At 43.0% G+C, this 26,765-nt stretch overlaps 1 protein-coding gene across 1 annotated transcript in view; it reads left to right on the top strand.

Annotated features, from left to right (window-relative positions):
* The window catches only part of PRMT10 (protein arginine methyltransferase 10), a 59,021-nt gene extending 37,138 nt beyond the window's left edge, over nucleotides 1-21,883 (top strand). Inside the window, exons 2-8 of the mRNA XM_086523424.1 lie at nucleotides 12,479-12,671; nucleotides 12,756-12,861; nucleotides 13,527-13,716; nucleotides 20,618-20,803; nucleotides 20,886-20,969; nucleotides 21,084-21,510; nucleotides 21,595-21,883. Coding sequence (XP_086379550.1) covers nucleotides 12,479-12,671; nucleotides 12,756-12,861; nucleotides 13,527-13,716; nucleotides 20,618-20,803; nucleotides 20,886-20,969; nucleotides 21,084-21,269 — 945 coding nt within the window. The 3' untranslated portion in view covers nucleotides 21,270-21,510; nucleotides 21,595-21,883. The remainder of the gene's footprint in view (nucleotides 1-12,478; nucleotides 12,672-12,755; nucleotides 12,862-13,526; nucleotides 13,717-20,617; nucleotides 20,804-20,885; nucleotides 20,970-21,083; nucleotides 21,511-21,594) is intronic.
* The last annotated feature ends 4,882 nt before the right edge of the window (nucleotides 21,884-26,765 follow it).

The raw sequence follows: 26,765 nt of genomic DNA, 5'->3' as shown, positions 1-26,765 counted from the left end.
GGGCCAATATCTCTAGGCACGGAACTCTGCCGGGCTAGTGTACATCTATTGTGATCTGTGACTTGTTTTGAAGTTGTTATTTGGTGCTGTCGCTGTTGATTCTTGACTTGGAGTGTCCAAGTCTGTTACACAAGCTTACTCCCGGGGAGAGAGCTCTCTTCATCAGGGAGGGGAAGTGCTTTGGATGTGGGGAACATGGACATATCTCTGCGAAGTGCCCTAACAAGACACCGAATGAACAAGATGAAGAAAGGCGAGAAACTTTTAAAGCAGCTGAGAGACGTGGCAGAAAAGGCAGATAAGAAGCAGAACTGGTACCATATGGCGTGGGACTTGAACCGAATCAAATGAGTGAAAGTACAAAGTTTGCCGCTTGTAGGGCAAAGTGAAGGATCAGGAAGCTCTCTTGAAGGAGCCAAGGCCAACTTCTTTTCATTTGGAATTGGCAGCTCGATTTGGAATTACGCCCGACAAGCTGAGGCCATAGGTGGAGGTAGTTCGATTGGCACCCGGACGGGATGTTGCCATTACATCGAGCATTGACAAACTTCGTTTGCAATGACAGGGGTGTTCAGGGTACGGAAGTGACGTTCTACTCGAAATCCCTTGGTTGCATAAGAACTACGCCGTGGTTGACTACCGGGCAGAGAAAGCGACTTTGACAAATGAAGGTCTCAGAGATTGTACTTGATGAACTTCAGTTTCTTTACTCATTCTTTTGGGAGAGAACTGAACGATGGATAAAGGTCGAATATGTTTTGACCTGAACAAAAGAACGCCAAGATTTTTCTCCACACTCATACCGATTGTTTTTAGAGGGCTTGAAGATCATACCATTGATCTAATACTTGGAAGCACATAACCGAACCGGCCACCTTATCGTGTGAGCCGACCACAAAATGAAGAGATTATGAACCAAGGGAAAGACCTCTTGGAAAAGAGTCTTGTCCAGTCTAGTACTTCACCGTATTGCTCTCCAGTGTTGTTGGTTTTGAAGAAAGACGGATCTTGGAGAATGTGCATCGATGATAGAGCTCTCAACAAAATCACCGTCAAGAACAAATTTCCGATACCTAGGATCGATGATATACTTGACAGATTACAGGGATCCTCGTGCTTTAGCAGGATTGATTTGAAGAGTGGATATCATCAGATCAAAATCGCGTCGGGAGACGTCTACAAGACAGCTTTTCGGACGACTTTTGGGTTATTTGAGTTTTTGGTGATGCCTTTTGGCTTAACCAATGCTCCTACGACATTTAACTGGATGATGGACAGGATTTTTCGAGAGTACAGGCTATTTGTGGGCACTTTCTTTGACGATATCATTGTTTTCTCCAAGAATGAGGCAAAACACAGAGATCATCTGCTTCAGAGATACACTTTTTGAGACGCATTATCTCAACAGCAGGAGTGCAAATGGATCCGCCCAAGATAGACACTATCCGTGATTGGCCCGATTTGAAGAATGTCCATGAAGTTAGAAGCTTCTTGGGACTGTGTTTGTACTACAGGCGGTTCATTCGAAAGTTTACAGAGGTTGCTTCCCGTTTGCATATCTTGACACAGAAAGGAGTCCCTTTCTCGTGGGGTCCACAGAGGTGACTGCCTTTCATACATTGAAAGAGAAATTTGACTACGGGACTAGTTTTGACTTTGCCGGATTTGCAGAAGTTATTTGAAGTATATTGTGATGCTTGTGGTCGTAGTCTGAGTGCGGTCTTAATGCAAGAAGGCCATGTCATTGCTTACAAGAGCCGATTGTTCTCAAGGCCGGAAATGACAGCACAGATTTATGAGAAAGAGCTTTTGGCGATTATCCATGCTCTTGCTCAATGGCGGCGTTACCTACTTGGAGCGGATTTTACTGTGTTTATAGACCATCAAAGTTTGCGCTACTTCTTGTCACAGAAGCAGCTTTCGGAAAAGCAGATCCGGTGGGCGAACATCTTGTCACAGTTTCACTTCAAGATTGTCCATGTTCAGGGACAGAAGAATGTGGTGGGAGATGCTTTGTCTCAAAAGCCGTTGGTTCTGGCTATTTCCGCAATACATCATAGGAGCTTCGAGGATATGGTCGATCAGTACGCCACAGATACAGATTTTGCAGACGTTTTCACATGGATACGGGATGGGGAAACAATAGCTGGATATTCCATTCGGGATGGCTACTTGAAAAGAAAAAAACCATGGTGTGCGTTACAGAGCCGTTGAGGGAAAAGGTTATGACTGAATGCCACTGTCCACCTTTTACGGGTCATCGCGACACTGCTACCACCATGAAAGGGGTAGAGAGATACTTCTCTTGGCCGAGACTTAAAAAGGATGTGGAAGAGTTTGTGCGCAGTTGCTTGGTATGCCAGAAGGTCAAGTTTGATAGGCATAAAGCACATGGATTGTTACAGCCTTTACCCATACCCACCCGCCCCTGGGAAAGTATTGCAATGGATTTCATTTTTGATCTCCCGAGAACACAGAGCGATCACAATGGTATCTGGACTGTTATTGACAGATTTAGCAAACAGGCTCATTTCATTCCAGTGAAGAAAACAGTCAAGCCGAATCGCTTAGCAAGACTGTTTGTGGCCCAAATTTTCAGATTACATGGCATGCTTGAGACGATTGTTTCCGATAGAGACCCCAGATTTACGAGTTTGTTTTGGAAGGCAATTTCGGAGAACATTGGCATGCGGTTGCAATTCTCGTCATCGTTCCACCCGTAGACTGATGGGCAATCTGAGATTGCAAATTCAGTGGTTCTAGATTTATTGAAGTCTTATATTCGGATCAGAAGACTCAATGAGAAGGTACCTACCTTTGGTGGAATTTGCCTACAATAACACGATACACTCTTCGACAGGGAAGGCGCCATTTGAGATTGTTGAAGGTGCTACGAAGGTTCCACCCTTCCTAAGCACGAAAGGTAAGATTTTTGAAGCGGTTGAATATACGCGAGACTTAGATATGGCTTTTGCCAAGGTTCGGGAGACTTTGCAGAAGTCTCAAGAACGACAGAAAAAGGCAGCGTATCGCCATCGTCGCGACTTGAAATTGGAGGAGGATGATTGGGTGCTCTTACGTTTTGAGAAGGCACGCCTGAGAAAGAAAAAGGGAAAGGAGAGGCTTTTTCCAAAGCTTAGTATGCGATACTAGGGACCTTTCCAGATCACTAAAAAGATAAATGATGTCTCCTTCCGACTGAAACTGCCTGATACTTGGAGGATTCACAATCCATTTCTTGTGAGTCTCTTGAAGCCTTTTAAGGGTGATGTGCCTGATGATGGGGAGCCTGATGAGCAACCCGAAGTGGAAAAAAACGAGGAGATCCTTGTTCCTGAACAGATTTTGACACATAAGGATATGAAGAAAGGTAAATTGCGAAGGCGGTTCTTGGTTAAGTTCAAGAACTATCCTGCATTGAATGCGAAGTGGATGGAGGAGAAGGACCTAGCAGATACTCCTCGGATTGTGAAACTTTACCTCGTTGCTTTTGGTTTATCATAGTCTACTCCAAATGGAACACAGAATTCAGCTTGGCCGGAGATCTGGTGCAATGGGATGCACAAGAAGGGAGTCACTCCGCTCCTTTGTCAACAGATGCCTTGATTTTGATACTAAAGTCACTGACGTCTCTTTGAGCTTCAGGGATACTGAGAGCTAACAGTATTTTGTTGGATGACTTTATGAAATGGAATTCCTGATTATGATACTGATTTGTTCTTGACTTCGTTTTGAGTGCAGGAATTGATAGACGAAATGACTACAGCATTTTGGTCTGATTGATCTCGAATAGACATGGTTGCAATAGGGGTTAGTCAATCGGACATCGATGAGGTCCTGATTGGATCTAGATGCGATTGCTAGCTACATTACCGATAAATCATGGTCTCAGATCCGAATGAAATGTTGAATGTCATGTGATGTCGTGTGATGTGACTGTCGATTGGTACATGTGCTAGATATGTGTTCCTAGTACGTAGGTACTAACAGTCAGTGTCTGCTAAGACGGTTTATGGCCTTTTATGTTTTGTAGGTGTAATCGAGGGCTATTACAATGCTTTCAAGAGGGGGGTATGTCACAAGGTGATGACGTGTCTGCCCGAGAGCATGCGGGAAATCCTAACCTTGACTGTTGTTGAAAACCCTAATTCTGGAAACTTTAACCCTAAAACTTGCAAACCCTAATTTTTGTCAGAAACCCTAACCCTAAAATCTGCCCTGACCTAACCCTAACCCTGAAAAGCAAGATTGAATTCCGTGAAACGCCCTGGCATGCTGACGTGGCACCTTACGGCAGTCTCGTAATTTGCGGAGATTTTCAACATTTGCGGTAGTTTTGCTCTACGCAAGAGAGAGAAAGAGAATAGCTTTTGCTTTATTTGAAAACTCAAGAGAGTTTGAGAGAGAAGAGAGAGAGCCTTTGCTTTTATTTCAAGCTTTTGATTTTGAAGCTTTTGGGGCTCTGCTTTTGGCATCTCTTGTAAACTTTAAATAAGTGGTTTGGGCACACACTCTGCAGAGCATCTGGACGCAGAGTGTGAGAGTGAAATCCTAACCACTCTCTTGTATTTTGAATTGATTAATACATAAAGAAATACCGAAAGGGGCGCCAGTCTTTGGGGCCAATATCTGTAGGCACGGAACTCCGCCGGGCGAGTGCAAATGGATTGTGAACTGTGAACTGTTTTGAAGTGGTTATTTTGTGCTGTCGTGATTGATTCTTGACTTGAAGTGTCCAAGTCTGTTACAGAGATACAGGATTATTGTCTGTTGCAGAAGTCCGAGTCGATGCAACTACTATTGGGACATGCAAAGCAAGGGTTTTCAATTCATGGGGCCACTCTTACGTACCCTACAAATAGATTGGTCATAGTTCGGACCAGACAAGATATGAACAAGAGTAATAGAAGGAAGGGAAAGCAACAGAAGAAGAGACCTTCAGGCCCTCGATTGTTAGCAAAGTAACGGGCCGAATTGTCACGTGCACATCTAACCCTATGTGCATGTGGACAAGCTACTTCATGAAATAGAGTTCAGTTCAGCTTAGGAAGTGTTATGGCACCTTTGTGAGTTTGTTCGCAGGCAGTGCATGTCCATGCACTTAGAGTAGTTGCATTTCCTCTTGTTGCACACAGCATGATCATCAGATTACAGTCAGTACCCATCAGGAGCATTTTACAGTGCATAGAACCCATTTTTCCTATTTTAGCCATTTTTCACTTATTATTATTAAGTGTTGGGAAACTGGGTAGGGCAATTTTGATAAGCTAATATATAAGAAAAGCTAGCGCTAGCACTTTCTGGCAGAAGAGGCAGTAGGGACCCAATGTTTGCAGTGCACCTTCTCAGCAAGACTCCCGGCAGGAACTCCTTTTCCAGATCAGCCCCAGCGTTTTGCAACTTGCAGATCAGCCTGGTGCATAGTAACAGGGAATGGCCATTTTCAGGTTCCTGTTTCCAATTTCTCGTTCCAAACGTACGTTCTGTGTTTCAAACGTGAGTATCCGAAATAGGGAATGGCATTTCATTCATGTTTCCGTTCCCTGTTCCCCGTTTCGATTTCGCGTTCTGGGTAACTATGGCCTGGTGTTAGCAGATTCACAACAGATTCCCTAGCGTTTTTACAGCAGATAGTAGATCAGCCCAACATTTCTGCAATTGCAGACTACCATTAGCGTTTGCAGATTCCCGGCGACAGAACCTTCACTTGCATCAACGTTTTCAGTTTTCAGCAGTCCGACTCCGCACTGCAGCCCCCAAACCTCGTAGATCTCACCTTCCGACGACAGAACCTCGCCGCACGGTCAGATCAGCTAGCGTTTGCAGATTCAGCCCGCTATTTGCAGATTTCAGCATCTGCGTTTTCAGCGCGTCATCGTCGCATCATCGTCATCGCCGGCGTCACCGACATTGAGTCAGAATTCTGCAGATACAAGATATGCAAATTTCAGCCCCTAACGTTTTCAGTTTTCAGCCCGTCTCGTCGTCGTCATCATCGTCGTCGACATTGTCGGCAAGTCCATTGCATTTAGACCATTGTATGAGGATTGTGCAATCAGTACCATAGACCTCTCTCGCCATAGAGAGTGGGGCCCTTGGAGGAGGGTTTGACAACATTCTGGTGTCGTATTCTTCTCTCTCTTATCTCTCAGTCTCAGTACCTTCATTCAGTGTCTTCTACTTTGTTTGTGATCATTTGCACTCTCTCATTAAAGGAACGAAAGGCTCTCCCTTCCGTAAGTAAAAGGAACCCACATTTCGGAGCATTCATCTTGAGCAAAGTTCAACATTCACTTCCGCTGCACCTTACATGAATATTTCAACGGTTCTGGTGAAGTTGGGCATGTAGTAGCGAGGTGCCCTAGCGAGGCCCCAACAGAACAGCCAGAGAGTTCTAGAGTAGTGGAGGAGCGAGCAAAGAAAGGAAAGACAAAAGTAGGACTGATAGCAGATTTCGTAGGGGCCGACCGTGAGCAAATGGATGAAAGTACAAAGTTTGCAGAGCGTGGGGCAAAGTACGAGACCAAGAAGCCCTCATTTTCTTTGACGGAGGAGCCAAGGCCAACTTCATTTTGATTGATTTGGCGGCTCCACTTGGAATTACGCCATATGAAATGGGACCACCTGTTGAGACAGTTTTAGCTGCACCCGGATGGGATGTTGCCATTACACTTGTCATAGGCAAACTTCGATTGCATTGCCAGGGGTATCTAGGGCACAAAGACTTTTACATCATGCCTTTGGAAGGGTGTGACATCCTTTTGGGAATTCCTTGGATCCACAAGAACAATGTGGTGGTTGACTACAGGGCGAGAAAAGCAACTTTGAAGAAGGAAAAAGGTTGAGAGATAGTACTTCATGTAAAATTAAAGGGCGAGTCAGTCCCACTTGTATCGTCTTCTTACATGAGATAGATGACAAGAAAATGTCAAATTTGTCCGACCTTGAGAAGGAACGACAAGAATTTTTGCAAGCGCAGGTTGACTATTTACTCGATCTTCTTACATGAGATAGATGACAAGAAAATGTCAAATTTGTCCGACCTTGAGAAGGAACGACAAGAATTTTTGCAAGCGCAGGTTGATTGTTTCTCTGAAGGCTTACCAGGAGTGTTTCCTCCTCAGCATCCTAAAGATCACACTATTGATTTGATTCTGTGCAGTACGCCACTGAACCGGCCAGCTTACAGAGTAAGCAGAGCCCAAAACGGAGAGAGAGAGAAATGAAATGAAATGAAATGTTATATTAACGTCTTCAAAAGGCCAAAATGACCTATGAGACCAATCAGTTACAAAATAGTGAATCTAATACCATGTCTGGGTACAAAAGAACTAGAAAAGAACTAGAAGTGGAACAAAATACTACTACTACTACTACAATCTAAAACTACGTGGGTGTAGCAGCTGATACAATAGGTACCCGGTAAACTGGATGTAACAGTGTGTGAAACAAAGATGGAAGAAATGGTGAGGATCCATCCTCATCTGCACTCTGGATGTCGAGAGAGTATGGCTCGAATCTTCTGTTGTAGTCTCCGTCGATGCTGTGTAGCTCCTCTCCTCAGTCGCGGTCGTCTGTATCTCTGTAGCTCCAATGCTCGGTCGATGAGAGTGCCAGTAGTGGTCGAATGAGTGTGGGACGAGCTCTGCAGTGGTGGCTGCTCCTTTGGTTGTCCCATATCTAGTGAAAAGAAATCTGTAATGTGTCTCTGGGACTGCCTCTCTCTAGCTCTCCCCAGTAAAGTGTCTCTATACCTGTGTAACTCAAGTAGATATAGTCCAAGACATCTCTGATCCTCATAACTCATGACCCTAGATAGAGGACCAAAACCCTCTCTGAATAAGCAGTGGAAACGCCCCCGTATCTCATAGAACACTGTGCAATGACATATGTAGTGCAACTCTGTCTCTGGCTCTCTCTGGCATAATCGGCATATCCTGCTGTCTGCTAGTATCCCTCTGAATCTACCAGTCTCAATCTCGAGCTGATGTGAGGATGTGCGTATCTGACCAATAGCACAACGCAAACCATGAGACATATGTGTGTCCATGTAGCTGGGTCGAATCACAAACCCATCTCCTGTGAGGTGGAGAAGATGCTCTCTATAGAAAGCCATCTTCGTGCTCAACTCCTGAGGCGGCTCTATCCATGTCCTCCTGGTGTCGAGCTGGATCAGGTCTTGACGAATGAGTCTAGTGATCTCCACCCGTGTAAGAGACAGCGAGGGTGCCTGAAGAGAATACTGGAAAGGGGGCAACCTGTCCATGGTGAAGCCATGCGTCTGAAACCATGAAGTCATCTGTGCATACCAGCATGAAGTGTCCCCCTGTAGAGCTAACTGTCTGGAAGACTCAAGGGCCAGTCTAGCATATCTGTCTCTAGTAGTATCCCATAGGCTGTGCACAAAGGACACTGATCTGGTAAGCGCCTCAATCTCCATGGGGGGGACCGCTAGCTCTGCTCGAATGATCGCGTGAGGTACGGAGGCCTTGGCTCTAATCAATCGGGAGATCATAGATACCAAGGGCCTCTCCATACGTCTCCAACCATCCTGGCCTACAGAAGGTCCCCATACCTGTACCCCATACATCATAGCTGAGGCTACTAAAGTATCAAAGAGCCATAACTTTGTCCGAGGTTCCTGGAACTGAACCTGCGAACACATCCTCTCCAAGCCTCCCAAGGCCGCATAAGCTCTGGTCAGTCTAGTCTCTGCTGCTCTCCCCAAAGAAAACCTCGGCCCAGTGAAGACTATCCCAAGGTAAGTGTATGCATCTGTATACTCCACAATCTCTTGACCATACGTGAAGGTCGGTGCCGATCTCGTGATCCACTGCGGTGTGGTGTTAAACACCATGACCTTGGTTTTACCAAGGTTTACAGACAATCCACTATCCTCTGCAAAACTGTGTAATGCATCCAACTGTCGCTGCATACCCTTTGGTGAGTCAGAGATCAAGACAATATCATCAGCATATAACAACAATGGGATCCACGTCCCTGCCAGTTGGGCACCTCTATCACCCTCTCTGTCAATGTAATTAGACACCTCATCAACATACATACCAAATAGAGTAGGAGACAATGGGCAACCCTGTTTCACCCCGATAGTGGAGTGAACTAAGTCAAATATCCCCTCTGGGGTGCGTACATGTCCCATCACTGATCTGTATAAAGCCATAATCCCCCAAATCAACACTGTGGGCACCCCCATCTCCTGCAGTCTGCGCATCAGTCGAGCTCTCGGTACCATGTCAAATGCTTTGCGGAAATCCACAAAGCTACAATAAATCCGTCTCCCATGTGACGTGCCCTCCTCAATGATAGCTCTGAGTGTCAGAATATGGTCAAGAGTGGAGAAACCCCTCCTGAAACCTGCCTGTCCCTTTGCCCGTACACCCTCACCCTCTGCCCAGTTACTCAACTGCTGCTCAATAATGGATGCATACAATCGTGCCAGTGTGTGTCCAACCATAATAGTGCGGTAATTTCCAGGCTCTGTAGGATCACCTGCCTTGAATATAGGCACAATAGTAGACAACCTCCAAGTCTCAGGTAATCCCTCACACATGGCACGATTGAACAACACTGCAAAAACCTCCATCAGCATATCCCTAGCATGTATAAAGTGCTCCGCTACTAGACCATCATGATCGTAAGCCCTCCTGGTCCTCATCCTGTCAATGGCTCTCTTTACGATCTCAGTGGTAAAGAAGGTGCTCGTAGGTGGACATGGCTCTGTAGGATCTGGAAGGGGATCCTGCCCAGGAACCGTATATAACGATGTCGCATACTGGCCCCACACATCAGGAGAAGTAATCACTGGGGGAGGGGAGTGCTCATGGAAGAGTCGCCATGCCTCGCCTGAGTCTCTACTCAAGAACAACTGATACAAGTCTCGCTCCATCTGGGCCAGGTAAGCTCGTTTCTTCTTTTGCACAAGGCGCCGGAAAGCAATCCGCGACTGTCTGTAGGTGATGACTCCTAAATGAAGATCCCTTTGAAGTTGGGCTCTCATCTCTCTGCACTCCTCATCATACCAACTATTCTGGGGCATGCTCCTAGAATGTCGCCTCCGATCCGGTTGAGTGTGTGGGTATGCCTCTGATGCTGCATCATGTAGTGTCTCAGTCAGTAAAGTAGTGCACTCCTCTACTGAGAGGCCTGGAGCAACTGTGCATAGACGATCCCAAATCGCCTCTGTATAAACCGAGTCAGTCTCTGGTGTAAATGTATAACGGGTGTGTGACCTGCCTCCTGATTTCTGGGCTGTACTAAACTGAAAAGATACGGACAGTGTCAAGAGAGCATGATCCACTGCTACGCCCACTGGTCTGGCTCCCACTGTGAAATCCTGAATACAAGGAATAAAGCTCGGCTGTGTCATAACATAGTCCACTGTACTGGCCCCATGTCTGTGTGGAAAGCATGTGAAGCCTGCTGCTCCAGGAAACCGCTGTAAGCCATTAAGTATGGCTAGCCCATGTGTAGTTGTCATCTCCGTGAGGTATCTCCCATACCCAGTCTGCTCTCTGTCATGTGAGCATCTGTCAAACCCCAGCTCACTCACATCCAACTCTCTAAGCATCTCATCTGAAGTGTCGTAGAAGACTGTCTGACAGTTGCCCGTTCGAGCATTGAAGTCTCCTAGGAGGATGATATCACCATCCCTAGAAAACTCCCATATATCATCATCTAGAATTGAGAAAGGCGACTGCCCTCTGGATACAGCATATAGTGACGTACTGGGGGGAAGTAACATATAGCAATATATAGAAATCGACCTGTGTCAGCTCTCAGCCTCACCCACATGTATCTAGCCTGATCATCTCTCCGTACAATATGTAGTAGTGGCTGTAGCTCCTCCCTAAACAACACCGCTACTCCTCCTGAGCCTCTACTCCCATGCTCAGATCTCGTGACTGTTCTGTGGGCTGTCTCCCATTTGTATCCCACCACATGTGGCAACAGTTGGCCAGGGGCCTGGTGAGTCTCTGAAAAGAAAACAATGTCCTTGTCTCTGAAACTGTCCTCAAAGGCACCAACATCCAACCTTATAGACCCATTACAATTCCAAGTCGCCATCCTCAATGTGGTCCCATAGGTCTCGCACCGTCATGTAGAGCGCCGCTCTACATTCACCACCCGACCATCTCTATAAAAGGCCATCTTCCCCTTCTCCCTTGCCGCTTGAATCTCGGGCATTGCTTCTCTCATATGCGCAAGTTGTGAGAGAGTGAGGTCATCGCCTAAGAAAATACCTGTCTTCTTGAGAGTAGGTCTCTTCCTCAAGAATTCCTTCTTCTCTTCCAATGAAGGGAAGCGTAGTATGAGAGCTCTTTCCTTTGAAGATTCTCCGGGGCCCTCACTCTTCTTGCCCACTCTCCATGCCTTTGTGTGTGAAGGCTTCTCCACCCCCATCATTGATGTGAGGCTTGTGACCTCTTTTTCCACATTGTTTATGTCCTTGAGGCCGGTTACCCTCACATGTAGAGCCCGCATCCTCCTTCTTTGTTCCTCTTCGAGGGTCATGTTGATAAGAGTGGGTGTACAAGGAGCTTCCTTACCTTTCCCTTTCTTGGCAACCTCAATCCATTTTTTGGCCTCCTCTACTTTCTTTTGCGTTTCGGATATGACCGCGGCCCATGACTTCTTCTCCTCATTGATGTTGTCAATTTCTTCCCTCAAAGAGGGCTGAAATTCCCCCTCTTCAAGCCCATTTCTTGACCGTGTTTCCAACACTTCTTTGTGGAGGTCCAAAATGCTATTCTCCAACGTGGCGATCTTGTTGAGAAGATGATCCTTCTCGTCCTTCCACCTCTTCTCCTTTTCTTCATTTTCTCGGAGGAAAACGGTCTTCGCGTTCCTCCAATCTTCCATCTCTTTTCTCCATGCTTTCATTTCCAATTCAATCATGGAAATTCGTTTGGAGTGAAGCATATATTTGAGTTTGCTTGTTGCCATAGGTGAGGTTGGGGATGACATGAGAGAGAGAGAGAGAGAGAGAGAGAGAGAGAGAGAGAGAGGATTGATGTTTCTAAAGTGCAGAAAATGCAGCAAACCCTAAAACGCAGATCTGTCCAACAACCCCACCAAAAAAAAAAAAAAAAAAAAAGGTCGCGAACCCTAAAATACAGGTCGCGAGCCCTAAAAACAGGTCGCGAACCCTAAAATACAGCAGCAAACCCTAAACGAAAGCATGGTAGAGAGAGAGAGAGAGAGAGAGAGAGAGAGAGAGAGAGAGAGAGAGAGAGAGAGAGAGAGATTTAATTGAAGATGGCTTGCATATTTACAGAGGTAGTGGAAATATTTTAAATCATGAGAAATGAAATGAAATGAAATGTTATATTAACGTCTTCAAAAGGCCAAAATGACCTATGAGACCAATCAGTTACAAAATAGAGAGAGAGAGAGAGAGAGAGAGAGAGAGAGAGAGAGAGAGAGAGAGAGAGAGATCTGAAGCACTTTTACTCTGAAGATTGTTCTCGACGTTGGAACAGGCAGTGGAATATTGGCTATTTGGGCAGCCCAAGCAGGTGCAAAGAAGGTTTATGCCGTGGAAGCCACAAAGATGGCAGAGCATGCCCGCCAGTTAGCTGCAGGAAATGGTGTTCAGGACATTGTGGAAGTGATTGAAGGCTCAATCGAAGATGTGGAACTGCCTGAAATGGGTACTGTTGTCTTTCAAGACCTGCAGCACTTTTTTTCTCTTCTTCTGCGAAAGTATGCTGATCTTTATGATGTTTGATTTGCAGTGGATGTTATAATCTCAGAGTGGATGGGATACTTTCTTATAAGGGAGTCTATGTTTGATTCAGTTATCAAGGCTCGTGATAGGTGGCTGAAACCAACGGGGGTCATGTGAGTGCTTTCAAATATGCTGCAAATATTTTTACATTGTGCCCAAAAACCAGTTGCCAATGGAAAAGGTCGGTTTTGAAGGTAAATGTAGTTATCCTAATTGGCCTCTGCGTTTTACCTCAGTCTCTCTCAAGACCGTTTTGGTTAGGGGTCTACGAACAGTTCACAAACCATGCATGATTGAGATTTTGAGATAGTAATCAGTACGTGTCTTATTTGAGTCTTTGCAGAATTGTGGCAATTGAGTGAACCCTGCAGAGCTATACACACAGTCCACAGACCATGCATGATTGAGTTTTGAGATAGTATTCAGTACGTGTCTAGTTTGTGTGCCCTAGAGCTATGCACACAGTCCACATGCCATGCATGATTGAGCTTCGAGATAGTAATCGGTACTTGTCTAGTTTGAGTATTTGCAGAATTTTGGCAATTGAGTGAAGACTGCAGACAGTAGTTTTATGAGAGTTCAGTAGCAATAAGGCTCTTGTCCTGCAATGCAGGTTTTGTGATATATCTGTTTTTGGGCAAGTTTTCTATATGCATGGTTAGAGGGATAGTGTCATGTGAATCAGAAATTAACATTTGAAAATGTTCTAGCTACGGAGAGAGCGAGTGATCAGGTCTACTGATATGACTTTGACATGAAGTTGTTCATGGATGTTAAGGTACCCGAGCCACGCCAGAATGTGGGTTGCTCCAATCAGATCAGGTCTTGGGAAAGCTAAGCTACAAGATTATGAGAATGTGATGGTCGACTGGGACTCCTTTATTCAGGATACAAATGATTATTATGGTGTGAACATGAGTGTGCTTACCAAACCTTTTCAAGAAGAGCAGAAAAAATACTACCTACAGGTGAGTACTTTGCCGATGTGTTTGGAGAATCAACTTTTGCTGCTGTTCCTAGAGTTATGTGTTGACCTGCTCACTTTTTACAACTTTGTCCTTCAAAATTTGATATGTGGTCGGGATTTTTCATCGGTGCTAGTGGCCACTTGTTGTAGGGAACCTAGAAGGTGTCGGGTGAATCATTATGGAAGCTGATTCAATGCCTCGTGAACTATCGTCAGATTGAACGTAATTTCAAAGCGTAAGAGAGGGTGGTATTGATCTTCCATGTAATAAAGCTGCGTATTCTACGGACACCGATTGTGTCGTTTTTCTCGCTAATTTCCATCTTTTTTCGTACTATGAGTTTATGGAGCGTCTTATCCTCGCTGACTTTTGCCCAATATTTTTGCACAAGCTGTGTACTGTAGGACGTTTTGTAGATTATCTTTTTGCTTTTGTTGTTCTTTCTTTCCTTGTTTGGATGTACTTGAATTCAAGTTTGAGGTGGAGGAATTTATCCTGAGAAGTAATTTTGTACCACAAATAGTGATTGTTGTGTGTTTCTAGACCTAAAATTAGAGGGTGGTATTGATCTTCCATGTAATAAAGCTGGTTATTCTACTGGCACCGATCGTGTTGTTTTTCTCGCTAATTTCGATCTTTTTTTGTACTATGAGTTTATGGAGCGTCTTATCCTCGCTGACTTTTGCCCAATATTTTTGCACAAACTGTGTACTGTAGGCCGTTTTGTAGATTATCTTTTTGCTCTTGTTGTTCTTTCTTTCCTTGTTTGGATGTACTTGAATTCAAGTTCTCGAGGTGGAGGAATTTATCTTAAGAAGTAATTTTGTACCACAAATTGTGATTGTTGTGTGTTTCTAGACCTAAAATTATTTCAAATTTTTGAAGTAGATATTTATTGTTGAAGCCTTAAACTGGAGTATGCCATTCTAAATATTATCCTTATGTCTCACATTTCTTTTACCGTCTCTCTTTTGGCTTAATATGGTGTTATTTGTTCTTAGCTATTTAGATTTTCTGCTCTTTGTTCTAGGAATCTGCTTTTGCTGTTTACTTATGCCGTCTTATTCCTTTGCTTGTTGAGAAAGGGTGTTGGGGTAAAGGCGGCATGTGCCTTGCCCCTAGGCCCACTGACCTCATTGACCCACTTACCTCATTCTTTATATACACAAAGATTAAGGAGTGAGTGCTGCCTCTTGTCACTTTGCTCCACCTCTCTCTCTCTCTCTCTCTCTCTCTCTCTCTCTCTCTCTCTCTCTCTCTCGATCGATGATGGACCTCCGGTGATCCACACACTCCCCATTTTTGTATCAGCCCTTGTATTATCTTTGTATCAACTCTTGCATCCGCTTTGTACCAGCTTTTGTATCATTCCTCATGCACTACATACACCCCCCCTACTCATATCCTATACAGTTCCAGTTAGCTGCTTACTCACATTAGCAATTAGGATTTTAATAGTATCCTTTTTTTCTATACCTTTTATTTTTGGTACTCAAACATTGTATCACATCCACCATGTTGTAACTTTTGGGTCTCATAGGTCTTTTTGTCCTTTTGAAGACGTTAATATAACATTTCATTTCATTTCATCTCTCTCTCTCTCTCTCTCTCTCTCTCTCTCTCTCTCTCTCTCTCTCTCTCTCTCTCTCTCTCTCTCTCTCTTTGTGTGCTCACGCACCACATTTGCTCATCCCTTCAAGTGGTATAAAAGCAAACAACAATGCAGGGCAACATTGAGAATTCCGAGGCGAAAGCTTGCTAACTCTCGACGGTGGAGAGATCAAGCTTTGTGAGAATGAAATGGGAGCTTGTGAGCTCAATTGAGAGTGATGTATACTCTTGTGGAAGCTCAAAAGACAATGTGTAGTTGAAGATGTTGTCCTAAGAATTGTGTGCTCGTAGTAGCACTGTTTTGCGGATCGTTTTTCTCCCTAAAGAATGTAGATGTGAAAACTCTACCCATTTGTTGATATTCAGCTCAAATTGACTGTATTTAGAAACTTATAGGTTTTTTGTTCCGCGCAATGTACGTGTATAATTCACTTTTGATAGCATGATACATGCTCGGAGTTGAGTGCATAAATTCTGAGGTTGAAGATGCAATTTCAACTTGTGCAGAGCTTGAGGTTTCAGGTTTTTTGGTAGTTTTGGGTAAGAAGAAGTGGTGGCAGTGGAAGCACATCATCGACGGTTCGAGTTCGACTTCACCGCCACCATATGTTGTGCTCTCATACACGAGCACGGAGACGTTTACACACCCTCGCATTGGTCTCTTGAGAGACGTAGTCTCTCGGGCATATACTTGCTCAAAGGCGTAGTCTTCTACATCAGTAGCAGAGGTGGAGAGCGTTGGAGTTTCGACTGAGGTCTTTTGCTAAGAGGTCACGTTGTTCCAGTGCGGATTATGATGCATAGGTTATTGGTCATTTATGACTATGTGGGTTACTTTGGAGAGTATTTTCAGCACAGTTTTGTGCGTTTTTGCTATGTATGCATATGCGGATAGAGAGTGAGCTAGTTACAACTCGTTGGTGGCAGATTCACAGGTTCAGAGGACTTTGGTGAGGTATAGTTGCCCATAGAGCCGTTTGTTTGGGAGTGAGCTAGATTACCAGGATTTTGGGAGTTTATGTATGCCATATGTGGATTTGCTATTGAGACTCCGAGTGTCTGTTTGTGATCTATGTGGTTTTGGTGAGATTTTAGGGAAAATTTTGTTTGATTTTTTTTCGGATTCTCGCCATGCTTTGTGTGTATTTGTAGCTTATTCTTTGATGCTTTTGTGGTCAAGATTTACTTTGATAGTGATCGAGTTTTGACTCTCACTTTGAAAGGCTCTTGTCAGTTTTGACCACAAATTGATGTTCTTGTATCAACTCTCGCAAGAGTGAGATCTGTGTATATGCTCGTAGTGGCTACAGTTTGTAGGTAGTCCCAAGTTCTGCAAGTTGTAGGTATAGGTTACTTGCAGTTGTCAGATTATGGTTGCAGTTTTGTAGATGCGTATCCCTACTTAATGCATATGGTTATGCGTTTTATGCTCTTTTGAGAGTTTTTTTATCCGTAATAGTTTGTTTATGTACGGACTTTGCTTGGTTTAGCAAAGGGTTTTGGACATTGCTTTTGTACATCTCTTTGTTAACCAATATTGAGCTACATGTTGTATATGCGAGTATTGGATTGATGTCTTGATCATGAATATGGTTGTATAGGTGGTCGAGCTGATCTCCCATTTTGGCATCTTTGATGCGGTTTATGGTTGAGATTTGGATTGAGATTTTTTTCAGTTTACAAGGTAGACTCGTTCAGTTTTCTTCTAGGATTTCTCGCCATAGTTTTAGCTTCATCACTATACACTTTTGTTGCATGTGCGCTATTCATTGATATGACATCCATCATGTGTGACGGTTCAAAATCGACAATGATGACTCATGAGAGATGGAGGTCTCGTAGTTGTCGATATACATTGTGCAGGAGATGCTTGCTTATCATTACCCAATGGTGCATTATATACACTTCGTCATGTGCGTTATGTTCCTTAGTTGAGCGAGAGTTTGATCTCAGTGAGAGAGTTAGCAGATTCTGGATGTCGTTCATTGCTTAGAGAGCAGATTTTCCAGATCCATTGTAGATCACTCGTGATTGCTAGAGGAGCTGGGAGTGGCTTGGTATATCCTATGTATGCATGTGAGGTACGAGACAACATAGTCTTGATTTTGTTGTTGGCATGCGTTTGAGGAAGAGACTAGACGTGCCTCTTGCGCTAGTGAGCTTCACCATGCTCACGAAACAAAGCATGTAGTTGTACAAGATATGTCAGTAGACTCTGTAAAGATAGAGGTAGAGAGACAATGCTCTAGTGAGACAACAAGTGTCATCGGAGTTTGTGCAGACAGAGATAGAGCAGGTTTGCTTCTTGGAGACACAGTCAGATTACAAATATGGAGTTCTTTGATATGCTTATGCTAGAGACTGATGAGTTGATGCCAGGACACATAGTTTCGCCTATGGATGAGAGAGATGCAGCCATCCCAATGTTGGCGATGACACATTTATACGTGATGAGTAGTCTTGATGATGCAATGCATGCAGATAGCACCGAGGAGGTTAGTACAACCAGGCTTGTGCAGAATTCGTCAGTGCTCGGGTGTCTCATGCAGAATGACCTCTTAGTGTCGAGACCCGACATAGCAGTTGCAGTGGGAGCATTTGCAGCGGGGATTGTCAGTCATATGATGATTGACATTAGCATGATGCATTGTGGAGCTATGCAGACCATACAGAGATGTTTTTGCGATTTGCATGCAGGCTCTAGCGTGGATACGTACGCTCGCCTATCACTAGAGCCGATATGGCTACCTGTAGAGAGTATCTCTCACCTATTTTCTTGTATATACTAATAGTTTAGCTAGTGCATTCGTGCATTTCTTTAAAGGGTACTTGTTCAAAAGAATCATGAAAAACAAACTTTCGTTCAGTTTTGCAAGGTATTAAGTTTATTTTCAATGTTTGCTCAAGACAATTCGTAGTAAATTAAAATAAAGTGGGGAGCTTAAGAGTCCACTTATTGTTTAGAGAAGTGACACACTATCTAATAGCTCTCTGCATCAATTTTTGTTTGTATTTTTGCTCTTACTTAAGAAGTGCTAGTCTTCACCATGGCTGAGTTTGCCCATCACTTCCAGAGTGTGATAGAAATTGAGTGAGTGGGTTGTACACAGAGTATGGTCTAATCATGCATCAACTTTATACAACTTTGCACCTATGCTTGGGCACTAAGGACATGAGTATGGATGTCGTAGTTGTTGTCCAGGCAATGAATGATAAAGGCAATGATCTTATTCTTCCTATTTGGATGAGTAGTGAAGTTAAGGTTGCTGTCGTCAAGTTTAGAATTTGGTCTTGCATGCTTTGTTTGTGTTGTTGTATTGAGTATTAGATTTAAGTCTGTGCACTGTCTTATCCTCATTGTTATTGTTTTTAAAGTTGGGTACTTGTTTGGAGTAGTAAGATTTTCTCGTTTATTTTTCCTCGGGTTTTCGGAAAGTATTTTTTTTGCTGTTTTGTTTTGTTCGATTTTTTGTTTAGTAACAAATAAGGCATTTAATGATTAAATTTTTCTCTCGATCTGCTTCCTTGTGCATCTTGAATTTGTGTTTCATGTGAGTGTTTTAGCCTCTCGTATAATTCCCAAGGTCAAACTTTTTTGACCTTATGAAGGTATACATAGGAGGCCTTGCCAGCTACGTCTCAATGATTTGTACAACTTCTTAATGATCGAAAGGTTGTTAATGGATTAGAATATTCCATAATCAACTTTAGCCAGATATTATTGATGCTTATGCCAGTGTAGATATTTCATTGTTGATTACGAGGGTGAGGCAGTCGTTCAGTTTACTTATTATTGTAGCCCATGTTGTCTTTGTGCAGATTTGTTGCATGCCTGCTAAAGTTTTTTGGCCATGGTTAAACCGGGACCAGCATGGTCTAACCTCAAAAATCACTGTGCGAGGCAAATTTTTTCCGTCAAGTTTTGGGGCTAAGATGCATTTTGACCATAGTTATATAGGGAATGGCCATTTTCAAGTCTCCGTTCCCTGTTCCCATTTCAACTTCCCGTTCCGAATCCCTGTTCCATGTTTTAGACTTGAGTATCCATAACAGGGAATGGCATGCTTGTTGCCGTTCCCCGTTCCCTGTTTCGTTTTTCTGTCACGGGTAACTATGATCTTGATAGATGTGCTAGGGAAAAGATCCGTGCATTAGGTAGTGCCCAAGGGCTATAACTCGACTATGCGATCCAATTTGTATAAATGAAGTAGACATCCTTGCGCTACACACACATGGAGAGCTCTTTAGTTGATTTCTGCTTGGTGAGGGAGGGAGAAAACGCCAAGTAGGTTGCTATACTTTTAGCATGGGGCGCTCTTTCCTTTATAGGTGAACCTGGGCTCATCCAGGTATATCTATTTCTGCTGGGCGAGGGAGGGTGAACATGCCAAACAGTTTGCTGCACTGCTAGCATGGGGTGCCCCTGAAAGCGAAACTGGAGACTGGGCTTTTAGAGTGTAACCTTGTTTCCACAAAAGGGGTTCAAAATAAGGAGTGCATCTTTCTCTCCTAATAAACCAAGCTGTATATCTGCAGATCGACTCCCAGCGGGCACAAATAATATCACCCGAAGGATGGGAGAGGGTTCCAATGCCTGATTTGCAAGAAGCCTCTCTCTACGACTCTGAATAGCATTGACTGGTGGCAGTGCAGTCATAGACTGATGCTGACCCTGACATTGTGTCCTAATCTGCTCATGTGTATTCTAAATCTGGCTTTGATACTGTGCCCCAGGTGAATCAGCCCCAAACCTGAAGGGTCTGTACCCATTAAGCCAGACCCGACACTAGTGTTGCTACCATAATGGCCCTGTAGGTTAGGCATGCTAAAACCTAAGCAAGAGAAAAGAGAGTGGTTTTTGGAAATACTGAGGACGGTTTCAGCAGAAGTCTCATAGGAAGTCTTGCATTTGTGTATGGCCAGTGGTGATTCCACTACTCTGCAGTTACCGGTGTGGCTTTGCTTTGCTCCTACCAAATCCTCCAATTCAGCCGTGGGGAATACGTGGAGTGAGTGTCAGGATTACCAGCAGAGGCAAATCCAAAGTGAGCCTTGACTCTCAGGGAACCCCTGTGTCTGAGCCAAGGGGCTCTCCTAGTCCTAGAGAGTGCAATGGTCCTTTTGACATACGAGGGCTTGAGGTCCGTCCTCCAATCTCTGCCATGGCCAATCTCCATTATGCACTGCTAAATAGGCTTGATAAAAACTTTGATGCTTGTAAGATTGAAGATTGAGAGACTGCCTACGTAGCTGCATAATTTCGAGCTGATGTTTTACCTGTTTTGTGCAGACAGCTTTATGGAACAATCTTCATCCAAGTCAAATAATTGGAGCTCCTTTTATTGCGAAGGAGTTTGACTGTCTTACTGCCTCACTAAAGGATGCAGCTAGTGTTCATTCTTCATTTCAAGTAGAGCTTTGGGAAGGTCAATTGAAGCTATCTGGTTTTGCTGGATGGTTTGATGTTCAGTTCAAGGTCTGACATGTTTTATAATAGTCTATCTTTGCGTGTATGAGCACTTTCTGATTTCATATTGATCCATGTTCACCATTTTTAGGGTAGAGCAGAAGACCCAGCAGACCAAATTATTGAATTGACGACTTCTCCTAGTGCAGAGAAATCGACTCATTGGGGCCAACAGGTATCGGAAGATTCAATGCAAGACCCTTTTACTGCTAAAGGATTTTCCTTTATTGTGCACGAGTTTCTTGAGCGATTTCTTGTTTGTAGATACATTTTGCTCTCCGTTTTGCAGGTCTTTCTTCTGCAACCTCCTTTGGATTACGAGTGTGGGAATATCATAGAAGGTCAACTCGACATTACACGGGCCAAAGACAATCATAGATTGATGGACCTCAAGTTTACACACAGATTAATCAGATCCAGGGATGCAAATGGGGTTCTAGCACCATTCACCTGCTCAGACTTCTATCTTGAATGAGGTTTTGTATACAGATTTCTCAAGCCTAGCCTTTCAATGGGCACTTTTTTGAGAGTAAAATCATATTGGATGGAACCTTAGTTTCAAATTGTTGAGATTAACCAACTAACGACACTGCTATACTCTGGATTATCGAATGGTTTTACGGGAGCTTTTCAAGAACGGTTGCTGTGTCTCCTGTTGATTTGACAAAGTTTGTCCCTTTCTGTTGAGAGTGGCAATGAAGCTATACAATTTTCTGGTAAAACCTTATTATTCTGTCTTTATTGCTACCTTTTTCTACTCATGAAGTGAAAAATAACATGACAATGTATGTGATTGGCAGTTTAATGGCTCGCTCATCCAATGTCATCGAGACTCTTCGAAAGTTGTTGCCAACAAAGATTCCGGGGTCTCAGGTTTTGCATCATGATGTACAATTTGAACACCTCATCAAGGTCACTGTTGTCCGAGTACTCTTTGAGTCGTGGTGTGAATTATTACGAGAAGGTTTTTACCCTTTCTTTTGTTTGTTGAGAGTCTCTTGGCATTGTCAAGTCACTGCTTGCTAAATATGCATTAGTTTTGAGAAAAGCAAAATGGGAATTTGTGAGGAGCGCTGAGCTCATGTTAGTTGAATGCTGGTCTTGACATATGTACTTCGGTGTAAAGAGGCATGTAAAGAAGTTTAGGTTGCTTGGTTTAGTAAATACCTGATGCAGGTCATGAAGAGAGGAGGCTACTCTCTACATTGTGAACTTGTGGGAGAAATTGTGACCTGTTGGATAAGGCTTGTCCATTAGTGCCCCATGGCAAGTTCGTGGTGGCGAACTTTTTTTCTTCCTCGCTCCTGTAAGAGAGGCTTTGACGAAGCGTTGGCTTTTGTATATGTAGGCCACTGAGAGATGGTTCACATTTGTGTTCTTATTTTGATAAAGAGGGGTATTGCGTCGTGGGTCACAAACACTCTCTCTCCTCTTATGTCGGCGGTTGTGACTTTTCACCTTGTTAAAGGTTTGAAGAGATCTCCTTTATGTTGGATTCGGCTAGAGCAAAAGATACTTCTACTATAGATAACAATATAAGACACTCATTCTTATGTATTGCCTTGCATTCATGTGTATATTTCTTGGCCTTTCAGTACAAAGCCCGTTTTTGAGTCCTAATTGCAAATAGTCATGGGATCGAAATTTCAGTTAGCAAGACTGCATCCTGTTCATACCCTTGGAATGAGTTTACTTTTACTGATTGGGCCAATTCACGTCACATAGTCCTCTTGCCATCACTAGGAAGGCATTACTCTTGAACAGAAGTTTCTTGTGAATTGAGCAGTGGTTAATAATCTCTCGAAGAGTTTGTATCAAATAATGAAGTAAGTATGCCATCATACCATAATTTTTCTGTTCTTATTAATGCTCGGTATAGTTCAGCATTAGGTGGTTGATGATATATATGCCCTATGCTTAATTTGGTGTGGATGACCATCATAAAGGTCTGTTTGCCTGTAGTCACTCTGGTTCTGCTCAATTCATATTAGAAGATGGTAATTGCGATCCATCCATCTGGCATTTTGGCTTCACAAGATAAGTTTTGCTTGCTGTCGTTATATTGGATGATGTTTTGAGTTGTCAGAATTGTCAGAGTTTTGAAGCCTTGACTCGGATCTAAAGGAGTTCATTGGTTTGCTAACCAAGGATACAAAGTGTCCTTTCTATACTGTATTGACATTAAAAACATGATTGCCTAACTAATAATGCTTAGACTTGTTTAAATTCATAATACCTTTTGCTCAATGACGGAATAGACCAGGTTTTAACCAGGTTTTTTCTTAGCTTGAGCAACGTAATCCAGATTCCATAGCATTAAATTAGATTTGAATAGTAAACTTCCAATTTGGAGGTCAAAACATTTGAGGCAACGACCAACATTTTTATGGCTTGAAAGACATCCTTTGCGTAACTCTCTTTTTGATGCGAGCTTAAGCCTTAAGGTGCTCACAGAACATGACGACTTGAAAGGCTTTCTTGGGAGCTACTATGTTTTTGGCATGTTAAAACATGCCTTGGAGGAGAAGGAGAAGCCCTATAAATTTTTGTTTGTCATATTTTATGTATGTGAACCGGTCACTTCATTCAAGGCATCATGTGACTTCCTTGTCCTTTTTTTATGTTTGAAAGTGCTAATTTTTTGTATTCCCTTGTTTTGAAGTTTTTCTGCAAATGGGACCCTTCCATGTCACTTTGTTTTCTTGAGGCTTTCTTTCTTTTAGAATGCTAGAGTTTGAGGTGTACAAAAGATGGTAATGCCATGTATACAAAGTGTGGACCTCTAGATTGTGTGGAACTTTGGTCTTCTAGGGGAGACTCCTTACAAAGGGTTTGGTGATGCATCATGAATCAAGTGTATTGTGTGCCATCTTTCAAACTACTCATATTGATAGGGTCTCGTATCTTTGAAATCAAAGCAGCTATCCTTCGTTGTAGGCGCAATCTAAAGGTCAATGAGAAGATGTTTGGCGTAGGCCTTGTGGCTAGGAGCCTAGTAGTTAAGATGCATAGGGGATAGAAAGATTTTTTTTCTAGGAGATGCACACAAGGGTTTATAGGGAACTTGGTTTGATTATATGAGTTTTGGTTGAGTATGTTTATATAGTCTGTCTTTGAGAAATCCGAGCTTCAAGGTTGTGTAATCAAACTCTTAGTGGTATTAAAGTAGTATATGATCTTTCCTCGCTTTCTTCTCAAGGTGCTAAATTACACCACTTGTGAGGATTGGAAGTCTAGATGGGGAGCCAAATGGCTACCTTGGCTTGAATAAGATTTTTCTCTATTGCACTAGAGGCGAAACGGCTTGTATGAGGTAGTGTAACTTCTTTTCCTCAATGCAAGAAAAGCCTGTGAAGCTTTACTTTTCGTGGTCAGTCTGTGCTCTTACAAGGCGCCATATTGTAACCCCCCTTGGTGATAGTTTTGTACTTGAACACCCTCGGTTTTGTATTGAATTTTTTGTTTTGGACTTGTTAAAGCAAGCCTCAGAGTAGAAAACTCAAAGATTGCTCATCTCTTAGTGTTTGGCGTGTCTCCCTCAAGCTTATCATCGCACCTTCAGAATTGTCTTCATAGGCGTGTTACTCACTTTGCATTTCTATACTTGCTTCTATTGTCGCTATCCATGCCTCTATTGGCACTATCCATGCTTGGCTTCACCCATAATGGCAACACCATATCTCTTCGCATTGTTGTGCTCCAAGTATGCACAAATTGCTACACAACTTCCTAATGAGTATTTGTCCTTGGAGACTCTTTGGAGGGTGCCAATTGTTGAGGGAGTGTCGATGCGAATGAGTGAAGGTGTGAAGGTGCATATAGATGTCCCACACCCATAAATCCTTCTCTTGTATAGCATATAGAGAGACTCTTTGTAGGGTGCAAGGTGTTGAGGGAGTGTTGATACGATGGGTGAAGGAATTTGTTGATGTGAGCTTTGGGGGCTTAATGATGCTTGTAGCTTAGGTAGGGGGTATGGTAGAAGATGATACATGAGGTCATTTGTGGTTAAAAGTTGTAAGGAATTCTGATGGCAATCATTCCTTGAAAAGGTAGTAATTACTAGAGTCTAGCAATTAGGACTTGGCAAGAATTGATCAAGCAAAGGTACCATGGCATTGTGGGAGTGACTTAGCTTTGGTGTGAAAATAAAAGATTTTATGGTACTAAGCTAGGTTTGCAATACCTAGATGGCAAGGGGGGAAAACCCAATGGGTTAAAAGTGACGTGTTTTACGTACATAAGATTCTAATATCTACTTGATTAGAAGTCAATTTGGCAATGAGAAAGGACATATAGAGAAGCTAGGGTAGGCTACTTTAGTGGATATTCTTGAAAGAAAAGGAAGTAGCCAAAAAGCCGTATTAAAGGCAAGCAACTTGAGTGGTAGGGCTCCCATTTTTTATATTGGAAAGAAATTTTGGGTAATGGGGCCTTGAATGAAGAGGGTGTCAAGGTAGAAGATGTAGCTGATAGGTTTGCTGTTGTTTTTCAATTTGATCCACCGATTTGGTTAAGTCGTCCTGCAAGGTCAATGCAATGGTGGACTGTACAAGTGTCTAATGTATATGTCCAATGATGGGACATCTACATGCATACATAATAATTAATGAAGAACATCTGTTGTGCAAGAGAGAGGATTGATGTATGCTTCAAAAAGTAGGCATAACTATCAAAAAAGTTTTACAAGCTAATACCTTTTTAAGAAGGGTATTCATTGTTGAGGCTTTGTGATGTCCTCTCATGGTGCACTTGTGCATGAATGTTGTACTCTAGGAAACTCTGCCAGTAAAATAGAGTAGCATGAGTGACAGACTTAGCAAGCTCAACTCCAACTCAGATCTTCCAGCTTGAGCATAAACCTAGCGTCTACAACCTTTAGCACAAAGTCTATTAAATATGAAGTTTTGGGGCTAACCCTTTTTTTCACTTGGTGGCTTAGTTTCTTGACTCTTGACCATGCCAAATTTTGTTGTTTCATTTTTTATATGGTGGAAACTTGACTCTATTGAACCGAGTTCTTACCATGTAGTAAAGCTTGAAGTACTTGAGCTTGTAGCTTGATGTTTGGTGAGATAGGTTGGCTAACACTAGATTCCATGTTAATTTTGTTCATGTCAATTGTTGAATCATTGGAGTTGGAGATGACTTCAACCTTCATGGTGTTGCTTCTTGTGGGGACCCATTGTTGGTAGGGTAATCCACTATCACATGGGTGATATGGTGCTTGTTGCAATATTGAGAAGATTTTGGAAGCGTGTTGTATTTGGCTTTATGTCGATTGGTAGCCAATTTTGCCTATGTCCTTTGTAGTACCCTCATGAAATAAGGAGATTATTAAGTACCCATATGTGTTATTGAGGATACTTGTGGGCCTTGGAAGCAATTGTAATGGCTTATTTTGTGTTCTAAACATGGGATGCTTCCTCTTGGTGGTTAGCCATCCTTTTGATTCATGGATTTGTTGTGTGGCCTTCTACCCATCGATATTCATCGCCTTCATTTAGCACATGAGAACTTGCTTTGGATGTTGTTTTTTGTAGCCAAAGTAAGGGGTATTAAGGTTGGTACACTTTGGGTCCTTGGGGTGGCCTTAGGGCACCTTAGGGACCAAACTTGAATATTAATGTGAAAACAACTCCAAAAGGTAGCCTACAACAAACAATAGCAACAAAAAATTGTGTGAGGAAGAAGATAAGCTCACACATTGTTATGATGAGAATATCCACTACTAGAAGGTGGTTAAGTTCAAGAGGAGCCTTGTGTCTTTGAAACAATTGTGGATCTCATTTAGGACATGGTGCTTGACCATGGACAGTTCTTTGTCTCTACAGGAGCCGAATGTGCATATTTTCGTAGAGGATGGTGAATCTTACGATGTTCTTAACTATAAGTTACTCAAGAAGCTCAATCTGCCATACACTACCAGTTCACATCGTTACAAGGGTGCATTGATTAATGGGCATGGCAT

This window comes from Adiantum capillus-veneris, chromosome 11 (assembly GCF_014529385.1).
Source record: "Adiantum capillus-veneris isolate H3 chromosome 11, ASM1452938v2, whole genome shotgun sequence".
NCBI lineage: Eukaryota > Viridiplantae > Streptophyta > Polypodiopsida > Polypodiales > Pteridaceae > Adiantum > Adiantum capillus-veneris.
The sequence above is the reverse complement of the archived record's forward strand: the minus strand, read 5'-3'. Positions and strand labels throughout refer to the sequence as shown.